The sequence below is a fragment of the Notolabrus celidotus genome, chromosome 1, assembly GCF_009762535.1.
Source record: "Notolabrus celidotus isolate fNotCel1 chromosome 1, fNotCel1.pri, whole genome shotgun sequence".
Taxonomy (NCBI): domain Eukaryota; kingdom Metazoa; phylum Chordata; class Actinopteri; order Labriformes; family Labridae; genus Notolabrus; species Notolabrus celidotus.
The window spans coordinates 21202614-21226705 of record NC_048272.1 but is presented as its reverse complement, the minus strand read 5'-3'; the positions used below and the strand labels follow the sequence as shown (position 1 = coordinate 21226705).

The 24092-nt window shown below is 39.3% G+C and overlaps 4 protein-coding genes across 4 annotated transcripts in view; 3 read left to right on the top strand and 1 right to left on the bottom strand.

Annotated features, from left to right (window-relative positions):
- Nucleotides 1–24092, bottom strand: part of atrip (ATR interacting protein) — a 99110-nt gene that overhangs the window by 54685 nt on the left and 20333 nt on the right. The window lies entirely within an intron of this gene.
- On the top strand, nucleotides 10864–11372 carry LOC117811462 (transcription factor HES-5-like). Its single transcript, XM_034681746.1, has 2 exons — nucleotides 10864–10978; nucleotides 11095–11372. The coding sequence occupies exons 1-2, from the start codon at nucleotides 10918–10920 to the stop codon at nucleotides 11370–11372; spliced, it is 339 nt and encodes a 112-aa protein (XP_034537637.1). The 5' UTR covers nucleotides 10864–10917.
- On the top strand, nucleotides 15526–16181 carry LOC117811383 (transcription factor HES-5-like). Its single transcript, XM_034681629.1, has 2 exons — nucleotides 15526–15648; nucleotides 15759–16181. Exons 1-2 carry the CDS (start codon nucleotides 15526–15528, stop codon nucleotides 16179–16181), a joined length of 546 nt encoding a protein of 181 aa, XP_034537520.1.
- Nucleotides 20329–20983, top strand: LOC117811415 (transcription factor HES-5-like). Its single transcript, XM_034681673.1, is given in 2 exon segments — nucleotides 20329–20451; nucleotides 20561–20983. Coding segments are annotated over 2 exon segments (546 nt in total).

The following is a 24092-nucleotide window of genomic DNA, read 5'->3' as shown; positions in this document are numbered from 1 at the left end:
CACTCATTAATAGTTGATACACATTTGGCCTATTTGCGCAGATGGGCTATAGGTGTCTTCTTCTGTTTGATGTTGCAATAAGTGGGATCCTTTCTTTGCTTTGAGTCAATAAAATGTGTTTGTATCACTTAAAGAGGAAGCTTGGCAATGGACTGATCGATTAAATTGTTTGATTGATTGATAAAGCAATATTGACCTAATTGATCATTTATGGTTTGTTGTGGTGTTGGTTTAGTCTGATTTTAGTTGACTTGGATTTGAACGTTAGAGTTGTTTGTTATGTCTAGAGTGATCTGATTTTCTTTAAAGTTGGCAAATTTATTAGGTTCTTGATTGTTTGTGACTTTATAGTGATTTATAAATAAATTGTGTTGATTTATAAAGGGGGGTATAAGGGAAGTAATATTAAGTTAAAAATGGACTCTAAAATCTCAAAAATCATTACCCCAGTTGATGTAGTTCAGAAAAACAATCCTCTTATAAAAGACATTGTAAAGATCTCTAAAAAATGGAGTAAGCGCTGGCCTGACATAGACCAGCCATGGCCAGTGGAAGGTACTCTCAATCCAGATGTAGTTAGAACCATGCATGTACTTGTGTCTACTTACAGGACAGGACAAAGAACAGGCAAAAAGGGACAGAAACGCAAGGAAAAAAGACAAATAGAACTAGGCATTCTACAATTGTTTGAACAAGAGGGACAGAAATTACTTAAAGCTCAAAAGGAACGCAGGGAAAGAACCAAAGAAGAAATAGCAAAAAATCTCAAGGAAACGGAAAAATTAATGGATAAAGTAAATACACCCTTCTCGCATACAGCTCCAGTAAAAGGACCCCCACCTTATGAAAAAGAGTTAAATTTTGCTGATGTTTATCCCCAGCTTCCAGTGATTTTACAGGAAGGAGATTATCACATTAGAGATGAGGACGAGCGCGTAATAGAGACAGGGAAAGCTAGAACAACCATAAGAATGTACCCAAGCTCTAAAAGTAAAAAGAAAACATCTCGTCTGACTAGTAAAAGCGAACAAAGCTATAGAAAAATAACAATGGGAGATAGTCGGAATAAACAGGCTAAAGCCTGTGGAGGTTATGACCCAACAGTTAGACAGATAATCGCCAATGCGGAGAAAAAAGGAGATTACTCATGGAGCGGGAACGATACTGAAGAAAGCGAAAATGGAGACAGTGATTCAGACTCTGAGAGTGAGGGCCGTTCATATCCTGATCCAGTAGCATTCAGTACTGATATTAAGCATAAAAAATAGAAGCATTACAGTTAGAGAGACACAACATGAAGGGTAAAAAAATTAGAAAAACCAGACACCTCAGAATATGCATTACGCTCAAGAAAGGAAGGAAAAGCACCCAGTAAGACGTGTCCGGTAATTGTCCGAGGACAAAATTTGGAGTATAAACCTTTGCAGAGCACTGATATGTCAGATATCCTTGAAAAATTACCCACGCTCCAGGATGGAGCACATCCTTGGATATCAAAATTAGAAGAAATCATGATTGGTTGGCAGCCAGCTATGGGAGATATTAAGAGACTTTTAGCTAACCTCTTAGGGGTTCCAGCTATGGAAGAGATCCTACAGAGGGCAGGACTTCATCGATATATATTAACAGCAGTAAATGATCCAGAATTGTTTGCTGCAAGCAGAGGTAGAATGTGGAGATCATTGAGGGATACCTTCCCAACAAATGTACATCCTGATAACATTTTCATTGAGCCATTAGGGCCACAGGAGAACCCAAGAGCTTATGTGTCAAGAGCTCATCAAGTGTGGAGAAACGTTACAGGAAATGATCCAGGTCTGCATCAAATGGAACAATCAATTTTGCGAGCAAAAATACAGGCGGGACTGCCACAGCCAGTGAGAAGTAAATTGGCAGAGGTGGTTGGTCTAGGAAGCATGACAACAAGCATATACACAGATCACATAGCTCACCAAGTTGAACTATATAGGAAAAAGGAGAATGATCAAAAGGAACAGGATCAGGAAACCCTTAGAAAACTTAATCAAATACAACTGGTAGATAACAGAAAGAAAGAAAAGAAACAGGCTGTAGTTATGCAGAGTCAACCGCAACCTAATCAATCAGTTCCACAACTACAGCAGGAACAGAATCAGATTCAACCACCTCAGCTAATATCAGTTCCCACTACTACTCCCTACACACAACCAGTTTTTGATAGATGGCAAACATGGAGAGGAAGAGGTCAAGGAAATTTGGGAAGAGGCAGAGGAATGAACCTTAATCCAAATTATCAACAATCTTCAGAGGTGTGTTATAATTGTGGACAGCTGGGCCATTTTGCTCGTGAATGTTACAGGACAGGAGGGAATTTTGTCAGGGGAAATTTCAGAGGAGGTTTCAGAGGAGACTCTAGAGGGACATTCAGGGGACAGTCATGCCCACCCAGGGGACCGTTAAACCCTTACCGGGGCCCGGAAGTAGGATACTAGGGGTGCCCAGAAAACCTAGAAGGGGGGTGTCAGCTGGTAGTGTCAGGGCCAGAGCAAGATCCAACATTAATGGTAAAAATAAATGATAAACCATTAAAAGTGATGGCAGATTGTGGAGCTGCTTTCACCTGTGTTCGGCCTGATGATGCTATACATCTCCCCATGTCTGACCAATTGGTGCGGACTATAGGGTTCGAGGGCATAAAACAGCTGATTCCTCTCACAAAACCAATTGAGCTCAGTTATAAACACCGGAAGATTACATTACCTATATTAGTATCAGAACATACGCCCATTGCACTTATGGGAAGGGATGCCTTGTGTAAATTAAACTGTACAATACGGTGTACACCAGACGGCTGTCTGGTGGACGTACCAAGAGATAGTTTGCATCAACTATTTATGACAGCAGAGTCTGAAGCTTCTGCAGTGTTTTGGATTGGAAACATCAGTCCGGAACTTTTGAAACCAGCAAAGCTTTGGGAAAAGTTCATCATAGCAAACATGCCTGATGCTAAGCTCCCTGAATATCCACTCCATTGTACGCTAAAATATTTTGAGAATGCTGTTCAGTCAAATTCAACAGAATGGTTGAAGCATCAACCAGAGCAAGTACAGCTTAGCTCAAGCTGTATAATTTTGGGACCTCAAGGAGTAGCTATAAAGCTAAACAATAATGAGTATTTTGAAAAAGAACATGATATCAAAACTAGTATTCCACACATAACATTAATGATAGCTGAGGATTATGAGCAACAGCATGTGGGGTCAATGATGTTAGAAGCAGAAAAAGCAGTTTTTGCACCAATACAGGGTAACCTCGCCATCTGGAAGAGCGAGGATCAGCGGTTTTTAAAAATAATGATCTCATCTCAAGGACAAGGACGACCACAAACTGTTCAAATGACACACGAATCAATTCTTAGTGTTGAGTTGAGCCCAGATAGTGCAAAAGAGGAGATGCTGCGACAGGTTCCAGACTGTTTGTGGTCCCAACATAGTACTGATATTGGACTTGTAAAATCAGCTCAACCAGTGAGGGTTGATCTTCGACCAGGATCCAAACTTCCCTGGAAGAATCAGTACCCATTAAAGCAGGAGGCCATTCAAGGGATTGGTCCACAAATTGAAGGATTGTTGCAAGCAGGTGTTTTGGGGATAAGTTTGAATCCCCAGTGCAACACACCTCTGTTGCCTGTAAAGAAGCCAGATGATACTTATCGCCTGGTACATGATTTAAGAGCAGTAAATGAGGTAGTGGCTGATTTTCCAGCCGACGTACCCGATCCCCATACCTTGTTAGCCCAAATTCCACCTGATGCTACTCACTTTACGGTGCTGGATTTGTGTGGAGCTTTTTTCAGTGTTCCACTCAGCTCAGAAAGTCGAGGCTTATTTGGGTTTACATATAAAGGACAATCTTATGAATACAAGAGACTACCACAAGGATTCAAACACAGCCCTCACATTTTCAATAAAGTATTGAAAGATGATTTGGCAGGAATAGACCAGATTTTGAATAGTATTGTGGTCCAATATGTTGACGACATTATCATTTGTTCACCTGATAAAGAAACATGTCATGCAGACTCAATTAAATTATTGCAGATCTTGGCAGATAAAGGACATAAAGCTTCACAGAAAAAGTTGCAGTATTGTCAGGAGAAGGTAGTGTATCTGGGTCAGATAATAACTCAGGGACACAGAAGTATCTCTGACAGTCACTTAGAAGCTATTCAAAAGGCTCCAAAGCCTAGAACAGTTAGGGAAATGATGACATTTTTAGGAATAACTGGGTATTCTTCAGCATGGGTTGAGAATTATGCTAGTCTAACAGGACCCTTGAGAGCTATGATTAAAGACACTGAGAATGCCAACCTCCATTGTAATCTTACCTGGACGCAGGAAGGTTTGATGGCATTTGAAACAATTAAGCAACGACTACAGGAGTCTCCGGCGCTGACGCTCCCGGACTACTCAAAAAACTTTTTGTTGTATGTTTCCACTTCCATAGGAGGTAAATATGCGTGTGCAGTTCTTTGTCAACCAACAGGCACGGGAACGGGTCCTCAACCCATTTCCTATTATTCTACTGCCTATTCAGACGTAGAATTGGGGTTACCACTGTGCTTTAGAGCAATGGTGGGAGTTTATTTAATGTATGACAAGGCATCATCTGTAACCATGGGATATCCAGTGACAATTCTTACTCATCATAGTCTCAGAAATCTTTTGAACTATGGTAAATATACATTGACTATGCCAAGACTTAGAGACTATCATAGGCTCTTGGAACAAGAAGATGTTACTTTGGTTAAATGTAATACAATAAATCCAGCTGAGAATTTACCAACTCCAGAAGATGGAGAGCCACACGACTGCGTAATGGAAGCTGAGAAATATTCAAGACTCAGGTCTGATTTGCAAGCCCTTCCGTTGCGGGAATCAGACTTGGAGTATTGGACCGACGGATCCTGTTATCGGATAGGAGACAAATTGAGTGCGGGATATGCAGTGGTGAAAGCCCAAGATGGTGATTTTGTTGTTGAAAAAGCAGAAATAATACCACAGCCTGCATCTGCTCAGCTTGCTGAACTTGTAGGGCTGACTGAAGCATGTTTGTTGGCTAAAGGTATGCGAGTAACCATATATACAGACTCTGCTTACGCACATAATGTTTGTCACTTGTTCGGATCAGTGTGGAAGAATCGAGGATTTAAAAAAGCAGATGGTTCACCTATACAACATCATGCCCAGATAATGAAGTTGTTACATGCAATGATGCAGCCTAAGGAAATAGCAATAGCTAAATGTGCAGCACACAAAGTAGACATGTCAAGAGTTACATTAGGTAACAGAGCGGCCGGCGAGGCTGCAAAAGCCGTCACAGGAGCAGACAAACCAGGAAAGGTTCTTCTAGTCACCCATGAAGTGGAATTGGAAGACAAAATCACTTTTAGAGACGTGATCTCAATGCAAGAAGCTGCTTCTACAATGGATAAACAGTTATGGCAAAATCGAGGTGCCACTCAGGATTCTACGGGTCTGTGGCGCAATCATGAAGGATTGATGATAGCACCCCCAGACTTGTTAGGTCTGATGATACAAGAAGCTCATGGTCTAGCCCATGTAGCAAGGGGGGGGGTTAAGAGAAAAATCACGGAGGAATATGGCTTTTGGGCACCGTATTTGCTTGAACAAATTGATTATGTCATAGGCAGATGCATAATCTGTCTAAAAAACAATGTTCGGAGAGGTGTAATGGTTCCTCCTGGTTATATTCCAACTCCAACAGGTCCTATGCGTGAGTTAGTCGTGGATTTTGTCGATATGATAAGACCAATTGGAGGCAAAAGATACTTGTTGGTCGTAGTAGACAGGTTTTCAAGATGGCCTGAAGCTTGTCCAACCAAGCGGAAGGATGCTCAGTCTGTTGCCAAGTTTTTGTGTTGTGAAGTCATAAGCAGGTGGGGACTTCCAGATCGTATATCCTCGGATAATGGAAAAGAGTTTGTGGATAAAACGGTTAGATTGATCTTACAAAAATTAGGAATTAAACAACGTCTAGGAGCCGTGTATCATCCGCAGAGCCAAGGTATTTGTGAAAAAATGAATGGCGTAATAAAAAATCGACTTGTAAAAATCTGTCAGCATACAGGTTTAAATTGGGTAGCGGCACTTCCATTGGCTTTAATGGCATGTCGTTCAAGCAAACTACGTGATCTACGTTTGACACCTCATGAGTTGGCTACAGGTAGGCGAATGCCTACACCTTGCCTGCGAACAAGCAGAAAGGGCCCAAGTTTAGCCCCAAAAGAATATCTACATATATTTCTGACAGGCAAAAGCAGGAAGAAGAAGAAGAAAGACGTGCTGAACAAAACCGGAATACAGTACAACCTGGAGACAAGGTGTTCGTGAAGGTGTTTAGGAGAAAATGGTTTAACGAACGCCGCCAAGGACCATTTGAAGTTGTTCGCAGTACTGGAACTGCGGTTCAAGTTAAAGGGTCTCCAACGTGGTATCATTTATCACATTGTGTTAAAGCACCAATAGAAGGAGCGCCACGCTCACAAAACAGATATGATGAAACTTCTGGAGAACCAGAAGAAACAGCGGAAGAAGCAGAAGTACCAGAGTACCTCAGAGATAAAAATTAAAAAAAAGGGTTTGACTATGATGTGGACAGTCATGATGATTTTGAACACACTTTTAATGATGCCGGAGATGACTTCCCAATCAATGAACAAGAAAGAACATTCGGAAATGTTGACTTACAACACGTCCCAGAAACAGAAGAGTCTGTTTCCTTGGAGCGTGAGTCATCCAAGACCCCAGAGAGATGTGATGTCTCTCCAAAAGGATTCACGGACCAAACCGGACCAAGGGATCCAAGACCAGTCAGAAAGAAAGTCAAACCAAAACGGTATGACAGCATTTGAAAATTGTTGTTTTTGCAAAGATACTGGTTGTTGATTTGTCTTTCCAGGAAAGCATCTGACGAGGAGGCCTACTTGTCCAGGGGTCCTACAACATACATGAACCCAGATATTCGATCATGGATGGCGGACCCCGAACAACAGTCAAAATGGACAAGAGGACCCTCCATGAGAACATTGTGTGTGACCCTTTGTTTTGGAATATCATTAAGGGCACGCAACTAGTAGCTCATGTTGTTGAGGAGTAATGAGTTTAGGTTTTTGTGTTAAATATTATGCATGGAAAAAGTACTTTTTATGGACTTTTTGGTTATATTTTTTGCAAGATGTGTTATCTTGGTTTTATTTAAACTTGCATTAGCCATACTTTGGTTTTTGTAACGGGGGAATATGGATAGTAAAAAGTAAATATATTGGGATCTTAGGTTTTGTTTCTTTCTCGGTGCCTAGGGCCAGTACTGCTAGGCAGGGCAAGGTCCATTGAAAGGTCAGATGGGATGACCAGCCTGACTTTGGACATGTTTTATTTTTATTTTTGAAGGTCCCACCTATATTTGCCTTTGTCTTGTTCCCCGTAGTCTTAGATTTCTTTTCTTTTCTTTTCTGATCAAATGGAGTACCATGTGTGGTTGCCTAAGGCAGAGGGGCCGTGAGTGACTTTTTCCTGTCTTGATTGATTGATGGATATTGAAGAATTGTTTACTGTCTGACAGGTTTTTCAGCTCTCACACTCCATGACTTGGCCGCAGTGCCACGATGTGTTGAATCAGAAGTTTGCATTGAATTACTTTTGTGTATGTTGTTAAGTTTCTTTATGCATCCCTTTGGTATCATCATTTTTTTGGAGACTCTGTGTCGTCTCCAAGGGGGGAATATGAAGTATCTCATGTTTACTCAATTTTGTCCAACAGAATGTGTTACAGCACAATGGCTCCAGGTGTCTCTAAGGAGGGCTTAAAAAAGATCACCTTTGACCTAGGCAAATATATGGTTGACAATGACAGCTGACTTCTCTGTCAAATACTCAGAACAAGGCGCTCATAAAAAGAGTCAAATAGCAGCTAATGTTAAACTTGTGTTGAAGAGTCCATATTTAGGGGTGTTAGGAAAACACCCTCATTCTAATTTGAGTACACCTCCATAGTATTTAAGCCAGCACGTGAAGATAGAAGCGAGGCGACTTCATCTGGCCCGGTCGTCCTCCAAGCAGTCGCGATGCTTGTTACTGATGCTGATGCTGTTTGATTGTAATAAATCTGATTACTATCCAAGATGGCCAGTGTCACGAAGTTTGTTCTACATCTACACATCACGGGCTGTTAAGATACGACATTATGAAGGAGAATTATTAATGTTAGGTCTTTTTTATGAATGAAGGAAAGTCATCAAACTAAATATGCAAACACACATCTCAAAGAAACTTTTGCTCAGGTATTTTGGTGGAACTTTAATTTTTCAATGTTCAACCAAAAATAATTATCACAAAGCAGGTTTATTTTTGAAGTGGTCTTATTGGATGCATAATAAGACACTTCTATTGTTCCTCCAGAGAAAGCAATGAAAGGACAGAGTGTGGGAAAGCAGAGGAGACTCACTCACAGAGTCCTGTGGGACAATAGATTCAGACCTTTGACCTGAAGGGACGGAGATTGGAAGGAAGCCTGGCTCCCAAATTTTTTAGTGACGTCTTCAGTTTTAAAGGATAAACACTTTTCAGAAAATTTTAAGAATCAATTTGTCAGGTCTTATATTAATATATTTAGAAAAAAAAGGCATAACTTACTGAGAGTAATCTGCTGTTTAAGTTTAATTCACTTCAACACTGTTAAATCTAGTAACTACATAATTTAGAAAACAGAACACTTCTTGTTCCCCCTTAAAACAAATAACTGCCTCACTGGCTTCACTTTCTGTTTTTCGGCACAATGGAGGATAACATTTTAAAGAAGTCTGAAGACTGAAAAGCGAACAATAAATCCAATGCTACGGCAGAGGAGGATGCAACAGCTACTTGTGGCAAACGTGCATTTCTCTAGCGCTTATTCAATGCAGAAAATTCAACTTCTTGTTGCTGCAAGTCCAAAAAGTCTCTGTATAGCTATATGGTAATATAGAACCAATAGATAACCTCCAATCCAGTCTTGCAGAGATGGATGAACTATGCTGATGAACTCCACTTGTCAAACATTACTCAATACTTTTAATATTTTATTGTAAAAGGTGTTACCTAAGTGGACACTGTGGTTGAATTTCTTCACCTGTTACATTTGTCTTATATTATTGTCCATTCTAGTAGCACTGAATATGACTCATGACAAGTTCTAGGGAAACTTTGAGTTTGAAACTCCTCTAAACTCTGAACCTATCAGCCAGGTAAAAATCTGGCAAAAAGGGTAATAAGCAGCAAGTGTGGTTTGTGCAACAGCGTCTTGATGTTATCTTGTTATCTTTATGTCTTACGTTGGTTTGTGCAGATGTTGTGTAATATCCATTGGTTGTGGTATGGGTTTCTCTGTGTATGTGTGTGTGAGTGAGTTTGGATTGTTGTTTGTTCTTTTAATGTTTACTTACATGTGCAGAACTTGAGACCATTTCCCCAAGAGGACAATAAAATGTGTTGTTTCATATTGCATTGCATCATATCCTATCATAAAGTCCTCTCATATTAATAGGGACTAATATGTAGGCTACAAGAAAATGAACAGGCAACAATTATTTTTTAGTCCTCAAGAATCTACTTGCATAATATCATGTACCTATTATCTACTGATAGACAGAGTGTGGGAAACTCTGGACAGCAGAGTTTAGTTTGAATGACATCAATCTAACCAGCAGCGAGGTAATTCCCCAAAGGGATTTGGCACACTTCAGGAAACAGATGCCACCCAAGAACCCCCCTCCCCGTCCTCGCCCTGGTCCTCATGTGAAGAGCTTAATTATTAATGTAATGAGTCAGGGTCATTACTAAAAAGTTAAAAGAGTAAGACACTGACTTAAAACTGATAATGTGAGATTATAAATCATTTCAGTGATACTTCCCTGTAAATATTTTATAAAAATTCAAACTTTACAAACTGTCAAATCCAGCCAATCAGGTGCTTTCCCTCCAGATGGAGGGTGATGTCAGACAAGAACACACAGCCAGCATCTGCCACTGAAGTCCCTTTGTGGATCAATGACCACACCATACAGGGAGCCAGTGTGGGAAAGTGAGCTCAACTCCTTACTCACACCGACTACAAGGCACGTGTCAAATGACTCTGATCAGCACCATCTGGACATCAGCATGTTGCTTCTAGAGTATTTTGTCATGCAGGTATTACGTTACTTTAAAAAAAGTTTACAAAGTTCTGTATCGGTGATGGACCAAAGTTTAAGAAGATTAAAGCAAGAGGAACATAAAGTTTGTTTTTGATTGGCTATTTTATCTAGGAACTTAAAAATTCACCTGTCGGGGTGTTTCATTTGCACTTTGTCCAAGTTCTGCTCTAATTGAAAAGAGCCTTGTATCTTTGGATTTCTAATTTTAGTTACTATGTTGACATTTCAATCTAGAGTTGTTTTCAGTTATACCAAAGCTCAAGGAAAAACTGATATCTCTGAATAGTTTAAACAGAATATGATAACAAAAATCTCCAAAGTGTGTTGGGATGATGAGCGTGTGCTCAGTCAAAGTCATTGATCCCAGACTCAGGCAGCAGCTCTGATCTCTCTACAGGGTCACCACTTTCCCAGATCCACACAGAGCTCTGTGAGTGTGTCTCCATCACCCCCCCACCCCAGTCCTCCACCTGTTCCCCTGAGATCTAACAATTGTTCCCCAGGCATTTTAGCTCCACATGTCGTATTGTCTCAACAAGCTCTCTGATTGGCTGAGAGTGTGAAATACTTCTTCTTGACCAGAACCCATACATTCATATGGAGATGTGGGACTATAAATAGGAGGGATAAAGCCAGCAGAGATCAGATTCTCTCGACAGAGACCTCTACAGCACACAGATCCAGTTATGGCTCCTACAATCACTGCAGCAATGACCAACTCTCAGGAGCACCTCACTCTGACTCGCAAGGTAAATTCAAGATCCAACAAGACTTCAATCTTATCAATGACTGATTGTACTTGTCTTTATGTCAAAACCTCTCTCGCGAATAAGTATATTAACAACTTTCTTTTTTGTTTCTGCAACTCAGAAAGCCTCAGGTGGAGAAGTTACGCAGAGAGCAAATCAGCAGCAGCATTGAGCAGCTCAAGTCTCTCCTGGGTCCAGAGTTTCTCAAACAGGAGCCAGACTCCAAGCTGGAGAAAGCAGACATCCTGGAGATGACAGTTTGTGTCCTGAGACGACTGCAGCAGCAGCAGCAGCAGAAGCATGCTGACTTCTCTCCTCTGAGCTCCACAGTCCAGACCAGCAACACCAAAGAGAAGAGTCCAGTCGACAGCGCCCCCTGGAGGCCGTGGTAGACAACTACACAGACTGGAGTTACTACCAGACAAACTGTCATGACCACATTGGTCAAAGATTACTGGACTGAATTCTACGACATTTCATTTATATCTTTCTGTTTCTACAGAAGACTGTGTATTCTGTCATTCTCTTATTGTTTACATTTCCTGAAGAAATGAAATTAAGCATTTCTTAAAAAAAGAGAACATCTGTCATGCATGTTGCATGAATCAAATCTGATTGCATTAGCAATTATAACTATACCTTACCGTACATTGATGTACTGTTTTTATAATGTCTGTCACAAATCAATTGATGACATTTGTCATCGGTTGATTTGTTATTGATCACACTGATCAAAAAAACATGTCCTGTTTATGGACATATTTTCCTGATAGTTTTTATTACTTTGATCTCTGACCCCTTTTAACTGATCTGTTTTAAGATCTGAATGTAATCTTTTTTATAAAAGGTTTTCTAAGTATCAAATTTGTCTGTGATACATTAGAGTTCTTCATCGTGCAGGTCAATTAATTGATTGTTATCTGCAAAAATGATCAAAACTCATAGCTGTCTATATTAAGACGTGTTGTTCTTATATTTTCCCTAACTGTACGTGATCTTTAGAAGTAACCTGTTTTAAGATTTACGAGTTTAACCTTCATTGTTGAAGGTGTTTCATGATCACTCTCACACTCGAAGTGACTAATTTTATCAGATATTAAGAAGGAAATGAAATGACTGATTCTGAAGAGATTGTATTTGTTTAAAGATAATTTTTCACTCTTCTTTATTGTAAAAGAAAATTCTTTATTCCATTTGTTACAAATATTGCCTTGTGACCTATTTCCCTCACATACTGTGTATTGGTTGAGCCTTCACTCTCTGTGAGCACAGTGTGCCTTGTAGAAATCTACAAGCTGTTGTTGTGATGCATCATCACCTCTCTACATTTTGTGGCTCTGTGTGCCATAAATAAAGAAATACTGCAAACTTAAATTTGGTGTACACACTCTTTTGTCATGGTTACCCTCTTTATATGATGAATTATTTTCTTTATACAAGCTTAATTGATAGTGTCAATCAGTTCACTTTAATGTGATTGACAACTCAAAATGTTAATTAATAACAGCTGCTTTGAGTGAAACTAAACCAGGAAATGTGTTCAAATCAAAAGTAAGATGGACAGAGATTACTGATGTTGTGTCACTGTATTCGAACAGTGTGTCAGTCATAAAAGAGAGCGTTAATTGGAAACAACCTTCAGTTTTTAGATGTTTACACTTTAATGTTAACCATGTCCCTCCTCAAAGAGGGCAGACATGGTGTGTAATGAGATGCATAATACGGCACACTTATATTGTTCCTCACGTGAAAGCAGTGAAAGGACAGAGTGTGGGAAAGCAGAGGAAGCTCACTCACAGAGCCCTGTGGGACAATAGATCCAGACCTTTTTTGACCTGTAGGCACGGAGATTAAAAGAGAGCTCAGCTTTCAAAACTAGAACTTGCTCTACATCGTGCATATGATTGTTATGTTGCTCTTATATAAAGTGGCTTAAACATGTTTTAAGGGGTTACCTATTTCATTCAATGAGAGCCTATGTCTTTAGCACAGAATTTAAAGAAAGTTTTGGATCAATCTCAGGAAGCTAACCTGTTAAACACCTTGAAAGCTCCCTTCCTTCCACAGTTTCAGCTAAGCTTGTAAAACCATAACTTGATTTGCTTCAGACATGTAGCTGTGTTTCTACTTGAGCATTGTACATGTTTTTTTCCAAGTTGACTGTTTGAGCAATATTGAGACAAATCTCTGTTCATTTATTATTTAAATAGGGCAACGTTTTATATAAGCTGGCTTTAAATTTCCAAACATCATCAGTTTGATTCTACAAGTAAAAGAGTGCTACAGAATTGTTCTTGGGGGTTTGAAGATAAGATAAAATAAGATTCTTTCATGTCATTGTACAAAAACATACAACAAAATTTAGGTGCACTTCAGAACCATGCTCAACAAGAGATGCCTTTATGGATGCAAAGTTGGCAAATGCCATTGACCTTGGCTGTTCAAGATCACCATGCAAGTGAAATTGTTAAGTCCTGTAAACATATGTATGTCTACATTTATTTTGGCTAACTCTTTCCATTTTAACCCCATGTTGCTTGGCTTTGAACAGCACAAAGCTGAATCATGCAATAACAAATTAGGCCTACATATATTAGAAAAAACTGTTCACATGTCACAGAGATTTTGAACACTGAGATGAAATCAAACTGGAGGTAAAATTACTGAATGATTACATCACCGAATCAAGCACACAAAAAAGGAAAAAGTGACTGAAGTTACAGTTTCTCCCAAATAAGAGCTACTTCACACTCCAGGCTTAAATATACATTCAAATGATTTTGAGATTCAATCCAATCAACATGTTCTTGTTTTTGCTTTTAATGAAAGGTCAACATTTTTCATTGGGCTTGTTTGATTTGTTGCTTCAATAAGTATGAATTTAGAGGCAGGATCCAGTAGAGGGCGGCACATCCAGTTGTGTAGGGCAGAGAAGCTGTGCTGACAGACTGCACTGCATCAAAACAAGCGCTGGCTCAAAGTCCACTTTTCTTACATTTGTTTTGTTTAATAATATTACATAATGTGCTGCAAAACTGCCTATTTTTGTTCTGATTAGTCTTTTGGTTAGACAAAGTTTTAAAAGTTCCCTTAATTTCATTTTTTGACGATAAAAAGCTATCTTATTTTTGTAAAGAGTTGGTTGTAAGCATTATCTTTCGACACCATAAATTGTGGCCTTTATGCAAATAAGGTTTCTCACTGGTTTATAACTTGCTGTAATGGCAACTTTAAAGAAGTGGACAAATTTAGTACTTTTAAAATAATATTAGGTGTTAAGGGGACAAAAATTACAGGTAATAAATTACAATTTCAAATTTTGCTGTAATATCAAGAGGAGACCCCTCCCACAGAACCTCAGACTGTTTTTATGAATGATCTTCAAACAGTCCAGGGGCACATGCTTAATTTCTAGTAAGGGAAAAGTGTGGGAAAGCTCTGGAGAGCAGAACTGAGTGTTAATGACATTAACCCCACAAGCAACAAAGTTACTCTCCAGGGATTTGGCACACTTCATGAAACACTTGCCCCCAAAAGAAACCTCCCAGCCCAGTGTTTATAGGGACAATATTTGTTGCAGGTGATGAGTAAGTAGAAAAAAGTTTATGACTAGATATTTAAGATCATATTTAAAATGATTGTGTTAAAACTGCGCAGCAGGTTATCAAGTAAAGCATAAAACTGAACATTTTCAGTGCCGGCCAATGGCGTGCTTTCCCTCCAGATGGTGGGTGATGTCAGACAACACAGAGCCAGCATCTGCCACAGAAGTCCCCATTGTGGATCAGTGACAACACCATACAGGGAACCAGTGTGGGAAAGTGAGCTCAACTTGTTACTCACACTGACAACAAGGCACGTGTCAAATGACTCTGCTCGGCCCCATCTGGACAACAGCAGATTACACTGTACTTAAATTGTGGTGCTGTAACAAGGTGAAATACAGTATTGCTCCTTATAATTTGACATAATTTAACCAAAATGCTTTACTTTTCATGATGCAAAATGTTCAAAAAAAAATGTTAAAGAAACATCTGTAATATTTCAAACTTATTAATTGAGCAAATGAAACAATTTCAAGGGGCACAATTCACATTTTGACATTTGTAAAAATGTGACAACAAAACATATATGTATATTTTTCAACTTTTCAAATGTACAGTGCACCAAAAATTTTAACTTTCCATGTTTTAAGTAAGACTGTTCACAGTCAAAGTCATTGATCCCAGCATCAGACAGTAAATCTGATCTCTACAGGGTCACCACTTTCCCAGAAGCACATAAAGCTCTGTGAGTGTGTCCCCCCCCCCCCCCCCCCCCCCCCCCCCCCCCCCTCCCCCCTCCCCCCTCCCCCCTCCCTCAGTCCTCCACCTGTTCCCCTGAGATCTAACCATTGTCCCCCAGGCATTAAAAGCATTCAGCATGTTGCCGCTCCACACGCCTTATTGTCTCAACAAGCTCTCTGATTGGCTGAGAGTGTGAGAAACTCCGGCAAGACCCAAACCCACACATTCATATGGAGATGTGGGACTATAAATAGGAGGGATGAAGCCAGCAGAGATCAGATCATCTCGACAGAGACCTCTACAGCACACAGATCCAGACATGGCTCCTACAATTACTGCAGCAATGACCAACTCTCAGGAGCACCTCACTCTGACTCACAAGGTAAATTCAAGATCCAACAAGACTTCAATCTTATCAATGACAGACTGTCTTTATGCCAAAACCTCTCTCCAGAATAAGTATATTAATGACTTTCTTTTTTGTTTCTGCAGCTCAGAAAGCCTCAGGTGGAGAAGTTACGCAGAGAGCGAATCAACAGCAGCATTGAGCAGCTCAAGTCTCTCCTGGGTCCAGAGTTCCTCAAAAAGGAGCCAGACTCCAAGCTGGAGAAAGCAGACATCCTGGAGATGACAGTTTGTGTCCTGAGACGACTGCAGCAGCAGAATCAAGCTGTGAACTCAGCAGCTGCCAATAAGGGCTACTCCAGGTGTGTCCAAGAGGCCACACACTTCCTGTCCAGGGAGAAGGTGAACATGAAGTCCCAGAGGAGACTGCTGAACCACTTCAACAAGCTGCAGTCTTCCTCTGAGAAGAACCTGAGAGAGGCTGACTTCTCTCCTCTGAGCTCCACAGTCCAGACCAGCATCAGCAAAGAAAAGAGTCCAGTCAACAGAGCCCCCTGGCGGCCGTGGTAGACTCTTACAGGCTGGAGTTACTGCCAGACAAACTGACATGACCACATTGGTCAAAGATTACTGGACTGAATTCCAAACATAGCGACAGCAACATTATTTCTATTAAGAAATTTGAAATTCGTGTCATGCATGTTGCATGAAGTGAATCTAATTGCATTTGCAATTTCTACAACTACATTTATCATCTTTTGATATTATTGATCATACTGATCAAAAACTCTGAGCTGACCTTTTTATGGCATGTTGTCATTGAGGGTTTATCTCTGATATATAAAAACTGATCTGTTGTAAGATTGTACTGCTTTACCTTTTTGTAAAGGTTTTCTCAACCTCAGTTTTCTTGTGATACTTTAATACTTACTGCATGTGATACATGTCTATTTGTCCAACTGCACGTCATGTGTAGAAAAAAGATGGAGGCTTTTGATATATTATGAAGTTAACTAAACTTAAAGTTAGTTTCATTGACATTTTGCCATCATGCAATTATAATTACTTTGTGATTATTGGTTAATGATCTGTTTTAAGATTGATATGTTTTCCCTTTTATTATAAAGGTTTGTTTAATGTCATACTGTCACAGTTTTACAGTGAACATGTTATGTCTTGTATTATTTGACATTGAAAGAAATAAGACTTGTTTTAAGGTCAAATTTATGTCAATGTTCTTCTACATTAAGGTTTAATGTTTTTATACTTGGAAAATAATCACCTGATTCAGTGAGAACTGTGTTCTCAGATATTGAGTACTGTTTGTCTTTGATAAAGACAGATGATCCTTTACTCTCTGTGAGTACAGTGTGTCTTGTAGAAATCTACAAGCTGTTGTTGTGATGCATCATCACCTCTGGCTTAAGATTTTAAGTCTTGGTAAATAAACATTTTGCAAAATGTAAAGTTTTTGTTTTGATGTCATTTTGTGTCAAACCTCTTCATTAAGATGAAAAAACCCTCCCTACTTTCAAGATGAATTAACTGATAGAACTTACATTCACCAATTAACTGATAGAAAGGAGTTAACTCATTAATGCATATTTAGTCATTAATTAACATTTAATTGCTGAATACACATATAGGCTAGGGATAGATATGATCTCACTTTTCTTGTTTATCAAAGCAATTTCTAAACCTTTGTTTTTAAAGGTGCTGTATTAATGAAGTTATTATTATCATCCTTACTTTATTTCATGAAGTTTGTTTTTATTAACATGGGGGAAATGTGACACTGCAAAATACCTTTCCAGTACTGGTATTTCAGTTCAGCTGTCAATTGAACTTAAATGTTGACCAGCTCTGTCTTGAAAGATGTCACTCATTGTATCTAATAAGATGCATAATAAGGCACACTTCTATTGTTCCTCTAGTGAAAGCACTGAAAGGACAGAGTGTGGGAAAGCAGAGGAAGCTCACTCACAGAGCGCTGCGGGACAATAGATCCAGACCTTTGACCTGAAGAGACGGAGATTAAAACAGAGCTCAGCCTTAAAAATGGGAACTTGCCCAAACTCACATCTGGTTGAAAGATTTACTTTTATCTAAGATGAAAACACATTTTAAAAAGCTTTAACATGTTGATATTTGAGTGTAATTGTATTGCATTAGGAGCCATTATCTCAAGGTCAGTGTTGTTTTAATCACCATGTTTAAGGTAAAGAGTTAACATTGTTGAGGTCAGTCTCCTGTATCTTTAGTGTAACTGTTTTAAGAACTAAGACCTTGTGATATTCAGCTTTGAACAAATGAAACATCTAATAAAAACTAGCAGAAGACACCAAGCAACTAAAACTAATGTAGCCAATACAAAATACAGTGAAGGTAGTCAGACAGTCACTGCCCAACCTTTCAAAGAAAGGCTTTACTGTGATCTGTCCTTGTTTTTTTCCTGTGCCTCAAGGTGTTCAATGAACACGATTGTTTGAGGCAGCCAGATTCAGAGCACCTGGGCCTGGCACCCTCAGGGCACAATAGTCCAGCCTAAACATTGCACAAGCTCTCAATCACTCACACCTGCACTCATCCCTCTTACACCTGCACATTTACAGTATGCCTCAGTTTACGTTGCTTCAAAACAACCCACACTTCATGATGTCCCACATCCACATTAACATCACTGACATTTTTGATGGAAGCAATCCATATTTGTAGTAAAATCTTCAGTTGCTCACTTTATCATATGCCACAATTATACTTTAAAGTCATCCACTGTGTCCATCCTGTATCTGTCATGGCCTTGGAGCCAGAGTATAACAGTAGCTAGTTGTGTAAGATCATTTGATGTCACAGGTAATCACCACTGAAATTTAAAGGAACAAATGTTCTTAGCATATCACTTCAGGACAATATTCTCTCAGTCAGTATCACTGCAGGTATCCTATTTCGACAAGACAACCTGTAGTGACATATTCACTTGCAAGTTTGTGCTAGTCATAATTTTTGATGGGCACATGCCTATTCTCCATTAATGGAGGGACTGTGGGAAAACTCTGGAGAGCAGGGTTAAGTCTAAATGACATTCATCCCACCAGCAGCGTCATAATTCTCCAAAGGGATTTGGCACACTTCATGAAACAGCTGCCCCAGGAGGAAACCTCCCACCCTCATGTGTAGAGCTGAAATCAAGATTCATCTGATGTCATATTAAATAACTTCTGGTAGAGCAAAAAGGTAACAAAAAATGGTTTGCCACTGCAGAGATATGACTAAATTGTTTTTATTTCACTTTTATAGAATAATAGTTGGACAGATATTAAAATCTGTGAGGCTCTCAGTGCCAGCCAATGGCGTGCTTTCCCTCCAGATGGAGGGTGACGTCAGACAAGAACACACAGCCAGCATCTGCCACTGAAGTCCCTTTGTGGATCAATGACCACACCATACAGGGAGACAGTGTGGGAAAGGGAGCTCAACTCCTTACTCACACAGACTACAAGGCACGTGTCACATGACTGCATCTGGACAGCAGTATGGATAATGTACTGACATTCTTTTACTGCAATGACTGAGCATAAAACTGCTTCTTATTTCTGACAGTAAAGTTTGCAAAACTTTGTTTTTCCTAAAAGCAAGCTTTAAGAAATATGTCATATACAATCCATTGACATCGACTGATTCTTTAAAGATTTTTTATTGACTTCCTCCTCTGTGATATTTATAGTCATAACCAGAGGTGTAAAGAGTACTGAAATATATTACTCAAGTACAAGTACTGTTACTTTGATGAAATTTTACTTAAGTACAAGTAAAAGTACCTGTTTAAAAATGTACTCAAAGTAAAAGTAAAAAGTAGCTGGTTTAAAATTTACTTTTAGTAAAAGTTACTCAGTTACTTTTATTTTAACAACTGATCTCTCGTGGAGTGCAATGAGGACACAAAGATTTTAATTTCAAAGTTGTGGTCTCTCGTGCGATGTGTTTATCGTTTTTTTTATTTAAGCCTTGCCTTACGGATCAAGCTTTGGATTACCATGACCTGGATGACTGAGAACCCTCACAGACATATTTAAGCCTATGTTGTTGTTTTTTTTACTCAGTAACGGATATGTTTTGAAATGTAGCAAATTACAATACTAAAAAAAAAGCTACTTAAGTAAAAGTACAGATTTTAAAAACTACTTAAAAAGTAGTAAGTACACAAAAAAACTACTCAATTACAGTAATGTGAGTAAATGTAATTCGTTACTTTACACCTCTGGTAATAACTAAGCATCACACAGAAATAAGTTAAACTAAAGAAATAGATGCTTTCAAATGAAATGTAACTTTAAATTTAGTTTAATGTTATTATAGAGAGCTTTAAAACAGTGAAATAAATTGATTTCAATCTCCAAAGTGTGTTGGGATGATGGGCGTGTGCTCAGTCAAAGTCATTGATCCCAGCATTAGGCAGCAGATCTGATCTCTCTACAGGGTCACCACTTTCCCAGATCCACACAGAGCTCTGTGAGTGTGTCTCCATCAGCCCCCAGTCCTCCACCTGGTCCCCTGAGATCTAACCATTGTCCCCCAGGCATTAAAAGCATTCAGCATGTTGCCCCTCCACATGCCGTATTGTCTCAACAAGCTCTCTGATTGGCTGAGAGTGTGAGAAACTCCAGTCAGACCCTAAACCACACATTCATATGGAGATGTAGGTCTATAAATAAGAGGGATGAAGCCAGCAGAGATCAGATTCTCTTGACAGAGACCTCTACAGCACACAGATCCAGACATGGCTCCTACAATCACTGCAGCAATGACCAACTCTCAGGAGCACCTCACTCTGACTCACAAGGTAAATTCAAGATCCAAAGAGACTTCAATCTTATCAATGATAGATTGTCTTTATGCCAAAACCTCTCTCCAGAATAAGTATATTAATGACTTTCTTTTTGTTTCTTCAGCTCAGAAAGCCTCAGGTGGAGAAGTTACGCAGAGAGCGAATCAACAGCAGCATTGAGCAGCTCAAGTCTCTCCTGGGTCCAGAGTTCCTCAAAAAGGAGCCAGAATCCAAGCTGGAGAAAGCAGACATCCTGGAGATGACAGTTTGTGTCCTGAGACGACTGCAGCAGCAGAATCAAGCTGTGAACTCAGCCGCTGTCAATCAGGGCTACTCCAGGTGTGTCCAAGAGGCCACACACTTCCTGTCCAGGGAGAAGGTGAACATGATGTCCCAGAGGAGACTGCTGAACCACTTCAACAAGCTGCAGTCTTCCTCTGAGAAGAACCTGAGAGAGGCTGACTTCTCTCCTCTGAGCTCCACAGTCCAGACCAGCATCAGCAAAGAAAAGAGTCCAGCCAACAGCGCCCCCTGGAGGCCGTGGTAGACTCTTACAGGCTGGAGTTACTACCAGACAAACTGACATGACCACATTGGTCAAAGATTACTGGACTGAATTCCAAACATAGCGACAGCAACATTATTTCGATTAAGAAATTTGAATTTCGTGTCATGCATGTTGCATGAACTAAATCTAATTGCATTTGGAATTTCTACAACTACATTTATCATCTTTTGATATTATTGATCATACTGATCAAAAACTCTGAGCTGACCTTTTTATGGCATGTTGTCATTGAGGGTTTATCTCTGATATATAAAAACTGATCTGTTGTAAGATCGTACTGCTTTACCTTTTTGTAAAGGTTTTCTCAACCTCACAGTTTTCTTGTGATACTTTAATACTTACTGCATGTGATACATGTCTATTTGTCCAAATGCACGTCATGTGAAGAAAAAAGATGGAGGCTTTTGATATATTATGAAGTTAACTAAACTTAAAGTTAGTTTCATTGACATTTTGCCATCATGCAATTATAATTACTTTGTGATTATTGGTTAATGATCTGTTTTAAGATTGATATGTTTTCCCTTTTATTACAAAGGTTTGTTTAATGTCATACTGTCACAGTTTTACAGTGCACATGTTATGTCTTGTATTATTTGACATTGAAAGAAATAAGACTTGTTTTAAGGTCAAATTTATGTCAATGTTCTTCTACATTAAGGTTTTATGTTTTATACTTGGAAAATAATCACCTGATTCAGTGAGAACTGTGTTCTCAGATATTGAGTACTGTTTGTCTTTTATAAAGACGGTTGATCCTTTACTCTCTGTGAGTACAGTGTGTCTTGTAGAAATCTACAAGCTGTTGTTGTTGTGATGCATCATCACCTCTGGCTTAAACTTTTAAGTCTTGGTAAATAAACATTTTGCAAAATGTAAAGTTTTTGTTTTGATGTCATTTTGTGTCAAACCTCTTCATTAAGATGAAAAAACCCTCCCTACTTTCAAGATGAATTAACTGATAGAACTTACTTTCACCAATTAACTGACAGAAAGGAGTTAACTCATTAATGCATATTTAGTCATTAATTAACATTTAATTGCTAGATACACATATAGGCTAGGGATAGATATGATCTCACTTTTCTTGTTTATCAAAGCAATTTCTAAACCTTTGTTTTTAAAGGTGCTGTATCAATGAAGTTATTATTATCATCCTTACTTTATTTCATGAAGTTAGTTTTTGATAACATGGGGGAAATGTGACACTGCAAAATACCTTTCCAGTACTGGTATTTCAGTTCAGCTGTCAATTGAACTTAAATGTTGACCAGCTCTGTCTTTAAAGATGTCACTCATTGTATCTAATAAGATGCATAATAAGGCACACTTCTATTGTTCCTCTAGTGAAAGCACTGAAAGGACAGAGTGTGGGAAAGCAGAGGAAGCTCACTCACAGAGCGCTGCGGGACAATAGATCCAGACCTTTGACCTGAAGAGACGGAGATTAAAACAGAGCTCAGACTTAAAAATGGGAACTTGCCCAAACTCACATCTGGTTGAAAGTTTAACTTTTATCTAAGATGAAAACACATTTTAAAAAGCTTTAACATGTTGATATTTGAGTGTAATTGTATTGCATTAGGAGCCATTATCTCAAGGTCAGTGTTGTTTTAATCACCCTGTGTAAGGTAAGCAGTTAAAACATTGTTGAAGATGTCAGTCTCCTGTATCTTTAGTGTAACTGTTTTAAGAACTAAGACCTTGTGATATTCAGCTTTGAACAAATTAAACATTTAATAAAAACTAGCAGAAGAAACCAAGCAAATAAAACCAATGTAGCCAATACAAAATACAGTGAAGGTAGTCAGACAGTCACTGCCCAACCTTTCAAAGAAAGGCTTTACTGTGATCTGTCCTTGTTTTTTTCCTGTGCCTCAAGGTGTTCAATGAACACGATTGTTTGAGGCAGCCAGATTCAGAGCACCTGGGCCTGGCACCCTCAGGGCACAATAGTCCAGCCTAAACATTGCACAAGCTCTCAATCACTCACACCTGCACTCATCCCTCTTACACCTGCACATTTACAGTATGCCTCAGTTTACGTTGCTTCAAAACAACCCACACTTCATGATGTCCCACATCCACATTAACATCACTGACATTTTTGATGGAAGCAATCCATATTTGTAGTAAAATCTTCAGTTGCTCACTTTATCATATGCCACAATTATACTTTAAAGTCATCCACTGTGTCCATCCTGTATCTGTCATGGCCTTGGAGCCAGAGTATAACAGTAGCTAGTTGTGTAAGATCATTTGATGTCACAGGTAATCACCACTGAAATTTAAAGGAACAAATGTTCTTAGCATATCACTTCAGGACAATATTCTCTCAGTCAATATCACTGCAGGTATCCTATTTCGACAAGACAACCTGTAGTGACATATTCACTTGCAAGTTTGTGCTAGTCATAATTTTTGATGGGCACATGCCTATTCTCCATTAATGGAGGGAGTGTGGGAAAGCTCTGGAGAGCAGACTTAAGTCTAAATGACATTCATCCCACCAGCAGCGTCATAATTCTCCAAAGGGATTTGGCACACTTCATGAAACAGCTGCCCCAGGAGGAAACCTCCCACCCTCATGTGTAGAGCTGAAATCAAGATTCATCTGATGTCATATTAACTAAGTGCTGGTAGAGCAAAAAGGTAACAAAAAATGGTTTGCCACTGCAGAGATATGACTAAAATGTTTTTATTTCACTTTTATAGAATAATAGTTGGACGGAAATTAAAACCTGTGAGGCTCTCAGTGCCAGCCAATGGCGTGCTTTCCCTCCAGATGGAGGGTGATGTCAGACAAGAACACACAGCCAGCATCTGCCACTGAAGTCCCTTTGTGGATCAATGACCACACCATACAGGGAGCCAGTGTGGGAAAGGGAGCTCAACTCCTTACTCACACAGACTACAAGGCACGTGTCACATGACTCTGCATCTGGACAGCAGTATGGATAATGTACTGACATTCTTTTACTGCAATGACTGAGCATAAAACTGCTTCTTATTTCTGACAGTAAAGTTTGCAAAACTTTGTTTTTCCTAAAAGCAAGCTTTAGGAAATATGTCATATACAATCCATTGA

Bases quoted from the DNA above. Each gene is read 5' to 3' on its own strand.
- LOC117811462 (XM_034681746.1), top strand. From the start codon at position 10,918: ATGGCTCCTACAATCACTGCAGCAATGACCAACTCTCAGGAGCACCTC. The intron at 10,979-11,094 runs AGGTAAATTCAA...TTTTGTTTCTGC, and splicing joins GCACCTCACTCTGACTCGCA to AACTCAGAAAGCCTCAGGTG.
- LOC117811383 (XM_034681629.1), top strand. From the start codon at position 15,526: ATGAAGCCAGCAGAGATCAGATCATCTCGACAGAGACCTCTACAGCAC. The intron at 15,649-15,758 runs GTAAATTCAAGA...TTGTTTCTGCAG, and splicing joins ACCTCACTCTGACTCACAAG to CTCAGAAAGCCTCAGGTGGA.